Source organism: Ptychodera flava, unplaced genomic scaffold, assembly GCF_041260155.1.
Source record: "Ptychodera flava strain L36383 unplaced genomic scaffold, AS_Pfla_20210202 Scaffold_74__1_contigs__length_588402_pilon, whole genome shotgun sequence".
In the NCBI taxonomy this organism is placed as follows: Eukaryota; Metazoa; Hemichordata; class Enteropneusta; family Ptychoderidae; genus Ptychodera; species Ptychodera flava.
Genome location: NW_027248396.1, coordinates 579,700 through 588,524, shown reverse-complemented (window position 1 = coordinate 588,524; position 8,825 = coordinate 579,700). Strand labels below are relative to the sequence as shown.

General features: G+C 40.4%; 1 protein-coding gene across 1 annotated transcript; it reads left to right on the top strand.

Annotated features, from left to right (window-relative positions):
* The first annotated feature begins 98 nt into the window (after positions 1-98).
* On the top strand, positions 99-1,799 carry LOC139128858 (uncharacterized). Its single transcript, XM_070694564.1, has 3 exons — positions 99-429; positions 713-843; positions 1,287-1,799. Exons 1-3 carry the CDS (start codon positions 99-101, stop codon positions 1,797-1,799), a joined length of 975 nt encoding a protein of 324 aa, XP_070550665.1.
* The last annotated feature ends 7,026 nt before the right edge of the window (positions 1,800-8,825 follow it).

The window sequence follows — 8,825 nt, the reverse complement described above, 5'->3', positions numbered from 1 at the left end:
CATGTGGTTGCTCAGTTACGCCAGCAGAAGTTCGAAACCCAGTGAGTGAAATATGTCAAGCTACTCTGGCATGAAGCTTAAGCACTACTATTAGCACTATGTTTGGCTATCACCAAGAATACCGTGACCTCCTTATTGGTGCGGAATCTACCATCTACACAGACAACAATCCATTCAGCTACCTCTTGACTACTGCCAAGCTAGGAGCCACTGACACGAGATGGGCAGCTGAGTTGGCACAGTTTAATTTCAGTGTAAAGTACAGATCTGGAAAAAGTAACAAGAACGCCGATGCATTAAGCCGGAAAAGGAATCACACTGATCAGGGAGAATATGCCAGACTAGAAGAAACCCATGTAGACATCGTCACTAAGGACACTTTGAGTGCCAGATCCTCAACAGCTGTACCCAAGATTGTCCGTATGGAAGGTGAACAGAAAACAGCAAGGGTGCTGCTTAAAAAAGTTAGGGCAAAATCAAGCAAAATTGAACCTAGGGCAAGTTCTACATGTCCCTGATCCTGGAATGTGACCTTAAGCTGATGCAGTCAATTGATGATGTTGTTGGTAGACTGTGGTTGTACTGGAATTCCGGACATGCCCCAAACAATCGCCAACTGATGAAAGAATAAAAAAAGCCCATAAACTTCTTCGACATTGGAAAATTATCCAAAAAAAAGACAGTGTTCTATATTGTGTTGTGTATGACACAGGAAGAGAAGTCAATCAGTTGATACTCTCAAGTTCTCTAAATGAGAAAGTTCTAAACGCTGTTCATGACTCGGTTGGAAACCAGTGTGCAGAGAAAACTACTGCACTTGTCAGGAACATATTTACTGGCCAGGCATGATAAAAGAAGTTGCTGACTACTCTCGCGTTTGCCAACAGTGTATTTGGCCAAAGCAGGGAAGCGGTTACACCCAACCATGGGCTCCTTGACTGCTTCAAGACCACTAGAAGTACTTACAATGGATATCGCAGTGCTCGAACCTAATTCGAGTGGCATAGAAGATGTTCTTGTCCTCACTGACATATTCACAAAGTTTACTCACTGAAGGCAATCCCAACTAGGGACAAGAGAGCTGTGACTGTAGCATGCATCCTTGTTAGAGATTGTTTGTGAGATTTGGCATCCCACTACAGATCCATAGCGACCAGCGGCGCAGTTTTGAAAGCAAGGTGATACAGGAACTCTGTCGAGTTTATGGCGTTAGGAAAGTCATACCACGGCATATCATCCGGAAGGAGACGGCCAGCGCGAAACTTCAACCATATTTTTCACGATAGGCTGTGTACTCTTGCTCCAGAAAGAAACAGAAATGGCCTGAACACTTGTCTGAGATTGTCTACGCGTACAACATTACACCACATTCCTCCACCGGCTATTCGCCACACTATCTTTTCTTTGGAAGACAGCCTACCCTTCAAATAGATCATCTGCTGGGTTCAGAGGCTTGTTCAAGCACAGAGAGCCAGATGGATGAAAGGGTTATTGAACACCAGAAGAGATTGAACGAAGCCTTTGAGGCTGCATCCCAAAATACTGAGAAAGAAGCTAAGAGGAGGCGAGATAGGAATGATGCCACAGACAACACTGATTTGCCCATAGACACAATTGTGTTCTCTAGGAATAGAGCCATTGGAGGCGGGAACAAGGTTCAAGGCAGGTGGAGTGCTGAACCGCACCGTGCGATCAAAAGGCTGGACACAAGGGGTCACACTTATACCTTTGAACCCTTCAGCAAAGAACTGCCGGTGAAAACTGTGAACAGGTGTGAGTTACTGGCGCCAGGCGTATGATCAAGGATATTGATAACAGTTCTAATCCAGAAATAGTCCTCGAAGATGAACAGTCCGAGGATGGCAATAGTGAAGTTGAAAATGACTTTTGCATAGACAGCAAAAGCTGGGATCAAGTGGTGAGTAAACCAGAGAACCTGGAAACGGACACCTGCATCTCCATAGATGTTCGTGGCGATGACTCCAAGGCAGAAGATCAAGATCATACCTTGATAACCATTCAGAGCCACCACAACCCTCAGTGACAGGTTTGCCTGATCATTCCAGTGTAGAGTCCACACACTCTGTGACGGATGACACTCATCCACAGTTGAGGCAATCAACAAGGGTTAACGCTGGGGTACACTCAAATCCACATCACTTACCTCGATCCGCATTAAGCAAGTCGCATTCCGGTGATGCTAATGCTAATTTACCATCAAAACTTGATCCAAAAGTTCTTGCCAATTTAGTTCAGTCACATTTATTATGACACAGTTACTAAACTCTCAGAATTTTTGATGTTGTATTTTGCAATGTTTAGTTACATTAACCATCAAGCAGGGAAGTTTTTAGGCTGCAATTGTGTTCACTCAGGTGTTTGAGGGCCCACTTTGTCAGGCCCATGCGTAGATCACAAAAGATCTGACACTGCAGTGATTTCTGGCGCGCACATTGAAAGTTTTAGCAGTCAATTTATCACAATTTGAGTGCGTTCATCACAACTTACAGAGAACTCACCTAAACCCCCTCGTGGTAAGCGTTCTAGTTTTGTACTTGAAGTCTTTCATAACACTTTTTCATTCAATTTGATATACATTTTCAGTTCGTATCTGGTTGGATGCAAACGTGCTTACACTTGTGTGTGGACACACAGACAAGGTTCAGCAGCCAGTGTTTAGAGTTCATGGCCACAGTAATTTTTCTGCTTTGATATTTCACGTTATTGTTCAAACAAAACCAAGTCTAGTACTAGTAATGGTGACTCCTAGTTATAGCCATTCCGAACACAGGACATGGTGGTGGTATTATTGTCCGTAGACTCTTAGAGCAGCCATGTTGTAATGTAATGTAAGGTTGACATGTAGCGTGCACTGATGGAATGTTCTGTACAATTGCAAGTGACTTTCACCACTGTCCTATTACTTAAAGAGGTGTTTTAGTGGATAACGGCTAAGGTTGTATGAGGCTACAGACGACATAGGTTGCATCCTGTCAGGGTGAGTTTATGACAGAACCTCATGACCTGCGAGTGCAAGCGCACCCTACTAGCGGTATTTGCACGAGTGCTGAGGTTTTTTTCTCGTGGCAGTCCTTTCACGAGCAAAACGAGTGAAAGGACAGCCAAATACACAACAGCACAAGTGCAAATACCACTAGTATGGTGCGCTTGCACACACAGACCATGGGGTTCTGTTATTATAATATATGTTCTATCTTTTATTTGCATCATTTATTGAGAGAATCGATGATTGGTCATGAATACTAATTATCTGTCAAAGCTTCAGGGCCACCCTGTTGAGGTATATGACATTGGCATCACTGTAATGAGGCATCAAATAAGATTTCACTTTTCATCGGTCAACGCCGCCACACACCCTCTATTTTGATTGGCTAAACTATTGTTTACTTGTTTACCAAGGATGATGTAAGAGGAATGTCGAAGGGCTCGAACACTGCTTGCGATCGCTCACACATACGTGGCAACATGACGGACAGCCAATGAAGAAAACTTTGAGCATGGAACATTTTGATTTTTTCACAGTTTGAGTTTGAAATTCTTCTGAATGATCGATACAAATAACAGTTTGAAGATTTTTAGGGGAAATTTAAGAGTAAGATACGGCAATCGTAACTTGTCTAATGATCAAATCTCAGTGTCCACCATTGCACACAAGCTTACTGTTATCAATAGCGTTAGGACACAAGCATAGAATAAACTGCATGCAAAAGTTACTTTCTATTGTAAACAGGGAATGTCCTGTGAGAAAACTACTACTGGCAAAAATGTCTCTGAAAATGTTAACTGTTTTTACTTGGCTCCACTGCGCCCGCAGTTTGCTGAAAAACAAACTGCTTTTCCTGATAATAAAAATCATCCTCAAACTACGATAAGTACATTTAATTTCCTTTATCGGTAATGTCATCCAATTTACGATAACTAGCATCGAGCCAAAGTGAAATGAAATCAAGTAAACCACTATTTTTGTGTTTACAAACATAAATAGTTCGGGTAAAATTGGTAAATACTCATTAACATAAAGGAATGGCATAATGTTTTTGGTATTGCACTGGAGTGAAAATACCGATAGTACGCGCGCTTGTGCTTTCATGCAAGTAAACTGTGGTACATATGTAATAATGTGTATTATTCATATGCAGTCCAAATTGTAGTACTGTATTCAACAAGTCTTTATTATTGTAACACTGTAATGAAATAGCCACCCAGTCTATCCATCGCTTAGCTTGTAATATCTCTGATGCAACAATATATTGAATTTGTTACTATACTACATGTAGAGGTATGTGAATTTGATTTCTAAATGGAAACTTGAAACAGCAGTGTAATTATTTACATGGGTATTCTCTGTACTTCTTGTACACAGGTCTTCTTCTCCTCCGTGTCATTCCTTTACCTTGGCATATAAGTTAACTGTTCTGTACCGAATGTACTGGCAGGAATGTACTACTGATTTGCCTTGAAATAATGTGGAATAGGAAGAACCAGGTATTGATGACTCAAGCTGCCGTGTCTCTGTGCATCTTTACCAAACGTTAAAATTAGATAGCTGGGGCACCAGCATTTCTGCTTGCAGGTTTAATTTTCACTGGGGCCAATAGGCGCCTTATTTAGGGTAACACATATTTCGCCACACATACGCTGAGTATGCGTTCAGAAGGTAAAATACATCTCCTGCATTATGATTTCCTCATTGGTAAAATATTGATGAAAAACTTGCAAATTCTATTTACTCCACATTGTTGCGGAATTTCCCAGCCGAGGGGACACCCCAAATCCGACTCACCAGACAAAGAAATAACCGGGTTCTTCAGCATTGTCGATTGCCACTGGTTCCAAGCCATAACAGTACCTCGACAGCACCATGCTCCGGCCAGGTCTTTCAAGCCTTTGATCACTCATGACCGTACGCGGGGATAAACTCAATCGTCAGAGCAAATATCTCTAGGGATCACAAGAACAGCAACAAGAACATTTCTTCCTCACCAAGACACCGACAGGAAATTTATTTGGGGCATGGGCACTGCATCTGTCATCATGGAAACACTTGCTCGTTCTACGACACTCCCCTTTCCTGTCCTTTTTGGTGCCCTAAAAATTCCACTCCCTAATATTGAGTCCTACCGATAGGCAAAAACCTTGCCTACATGCAAGAGCCCTGCAATGTAGTACAACAAAAGTTCAGTCAAGTAATTTTGATTTTTTTTTCTTGCATGAACACTGGACAAAATGCTTGATATGCGCTTAGCATATTTACGTATATTGACGTATATGGAACACAATATATATTAATTGCATACGCAACGTATATCTTTGTATATGGCCTTTAGCAAGGCTTTTGACAGTGTCTGCCACACATTTCTCCTGTACAAAGCCGCTAAAAATCTGTATATGTGGTAACCTGCATAGTTGACTGGCTACTTATCTTCATCTTAGACAACAGAGGGTAGTGTTTAGTAGTTGCTCGTCAAAATGATACACTGCTTAGTGATGTGTGCCCCAGGGTTCGCTCTTGGGGCCACTGCTTTCTGTTATGTTTATTAATGATATTTCACTGTTTGACATTTCTGCAAAGCTCAGCTTGTATGCCGACGATGCCAAGATCTATCGCAACATCACATACCTCGCTGACTGTGTCAAGTTACAGCGCGGTCTTGACCAATTTGCTCAATAGTGTAACAACTTGAAGCTGTCACCTAATATCAGTAATGTAAATTTATTAGTTTACACTTAAGAAAAGAATCATTTCCTCTCTTGATTTCTCCATCAATTGCACTCCTCTTCAACGGGTCTCTGTTGTCAAGATTTTGGCATTCGCCTTATTTCCAACCTTAATTATTCTTTTCACATCAATAACATTGTTTCCAGAGCCTTCAAATCTTTTAGTCTAGTCGGAAGGTAGGGTTCCCATGCACCCCATGGATGTATTTTTTAACCTACATTTTTGTAATCCTTAGAGTCTACATTTAATGAATTTTGATGTTCCCAAAATCAAATCGTGTCCCATGGGGTTCATTTGGCGCCATCTTTGCCGCCATCTTTGCCGCCATCTTGGATTTCAACAATGGGGAAGGGGTCACGTATCTACCGCTCGACGGAAACAGAAACAATAAAATACTATAACGTTACATTTTTACAAAGCCAAGATCATGGCCTTTTCATTGATATATAACTTAATGGGGATTAATTAATATTCGAACGTCGATTAGATTTTGTATCGGTCATTGGCCGTAAATCGTAAAATTTGCGAAATTTCACACCCAATAATTAAGTTCCCGTTCCTCCAACAATTTTTCATAAGGTATTTATATATTTTTTGGAAGAACTCAGTGCAATAAACAAGAAAAACAACATTAAAATTATGTGTCTTGAGATTTAGTGGGTGCATGAGCTTGTTTTCTTATTAAGCGGTATGCCACATATCCGTGTGTAACATAAGGGGTAGCAGTAATGTTTCCCTTTCTGTTTCGAATCATGAATGATGAAACCATAAAAATGTTACATTTTTTGAAAGTGCTGCATCAGACCTTTCTAAAAGTATATAGATTTATGGCGGAAAATTGCATATTTAAAAGTTACAAAGCTTAAACCTTTCGGTTTGTGTCGATTTTACGTGATTTTTTAAGAACGAAATTACAACATATGGGGTAGGGGTAATGTTTCCCTTTTTGCCTCGAATCATGAATTACGAAACCATATAAATGTTATACAGTTTGAAAGCTCTGAAATTGGCCTTTTTAAACATGTATAGTTTTATTGGGAAAAGTCCATATTTTAAAGTTACAAAGCTTATGCCTTTCAGTTTGTGTCAATTTTAAGTGATTTTTAAAGGACGAAATTAAAACATATGGGGTAGGGGTAATGTTTCCCTTTCTGCCTCAAACCATTAATTACGAAACCATATAAATGTTATACTGTTTGGAAGCTCTGAAATTGGCCTTTCCAACCATGCATAGTTTTATTAGGAAAAATCCATATTTAAAAGTTACAAAGCTTATGCCTTTCAGTTTGTGTCAATTTTAAGTGATTTTTTAAGGACGAAATTACAACATCTGGGGTAGGGGTAATGTTTCCCTTTCTGCCTTAAACCATGAATTATGAAACCATATAAATGTTATACCGTTTGGAAGCTCTGAAATGGGCCTTTCCAAACGTGTATAGTTTTATTGGGCAAAGTCCATATTGGAAAGTTACAAAGCTTAAACCTTTCAGTTTGTGTCAATTTTAAGTGATTTTTTAAACAAAACTTTAATATAAGGGGTAGGGGTAATGTTTCCCGTTCTGCCTTAAACCATGAATTATGAAACCATATAAATGTTATACCGTTTGGAAGCTCTGAAATGGGCCTTTCCAAACATGTATAGTTTTATTGGGAAAATCCATATTTTCAAGTTACAAAGCTTATGCCTTTCAGTTTGTGTCAATTTTAAGTGATTTTTTACACAAAATTATAATATAAGGGGTAGGGGTAATGTTTCCCGTTCTGCCTTGAACATGAATTATGAAACTATATAAATGTTATACTGTCTGAAAGCTCTGAAATTTTGCTTTCCAAACATGTATAGTTTCATTGGGGAGAGTTGCATATTTGAAAGTTACAAAGCTTAAGCCTTTCAGTTTGTGTCTATTTTAAGTGATTGTTTGAACAATAGCACAAAACATTATAGTGGGTGGCCAGCCCCCCCCCCCCCCCCCCCCCCCCCCCCCCCCCCCCCCCCCCCCCCCCCCCCCACCCGGTATCGAAATCATCCCTCTAAGGAATTTTACCCACTATGATTTTCTGTTAGCTAGTATTCTCAGCTGTCATAATCTGCTTATTTTCCATTTAACTGATGGTGTGTGAGAGTGTAACGACTTGTTTGTGAAGGGCCACGCCCTCCGTAGTAAAATAGGAATGGGTTAGGGGTAACATATTTACCACTAGTCGGAAACAAATACAAAAAAGTACCATAAACAATACATTCTTAGAAAGCCCAGATATAAGTTTTTTACTTTTTTGATAATTATTCGACTTTAGATGGCGCCAATATTCCGTATGTACATGGCGGTCAGCAGCTGAATCATTCACATAACGAACGTTGATATGGCCTGAAACTTCGGTAAATTCATTCAAGCAAACTCTTGTTTGATTAAGTTGATAGTTTTCCTTTCTTTTTTATTTCGAGTATTTGCCATGGCATGACTGAAACGAACCTTGAACGAAGGCTGTACGTATCTATATTAGTCCGAGCCTGAGCGTGATCTGAGAGCTAACAGATCCGCAGATAATGCGAACGATCGCAACCGTTACCAACAGACTCATTATGAAGAGCCATGCCCCAAAACGCCCAACCAAACTTGGCACTAATCATGATCCCAGTCCATTTCGAGCCGGGCTTTAAGGGAAGTGCGGTGGCCTTTGAAAGACCCTTTGGTTTGGTTTTGTACCGTAGTATAGGAAGAAAACCCGACCTGTCGTCGTTGCTGTGAATGTTTGTGTTGTTTTTAGCTTCTTTTTTTCCTATTTGAAGAATCGTCTTTGCAGCCTTCCATCCTGCGTTCTGTGTAGCGAGTGTCTTCGATCGCTCTCTTAAGTTTGTGATGTACAACTGTCTTGAGTCCCGGTGCTTTATTGGGTGTAGAGGTAAATAGTTAGAGATCAGGGTGATAAATTGGTTGCCGCAGTGTCTTTCAAGGTGTTGCCACTTTTGAAGGAATTCAACACTCGGTATTTTGGCCTGGTAAGTATTCTTTAAGGTGTACATGTAGGCTACGTGGTACTGAATAGGGGCCACTTAGGTTTCAACACATTCGATACTCTTGGCTTT

What these genes read in the sequence shown, in the direction of transcription:
- LOC139128858 (XM_070694564.1), top strand. Translation starts at nt 99, where the DNA reads ATGTTTGGCTATCACCAAGAATACCGTGACCTCCTTATTGGTGCGGAA. An exon ending in CAAGATTGTCCGTATGGAAG is followed by an intron (nt 430 to 712) that starts GTGAACAGAAAA and finishes TGTATGACACAG; the next exon opens with GAAGAGAAGTCAATCAGTTG. An exon ending in GGAACATATTTACTGGCCAG is followed by an intron (nt 844 to 1,286) that starts GCATGATAAAAG and finishes TTTTCACGATAG; the next exon opens with GCTGTGTACTCTTGCTCCAG.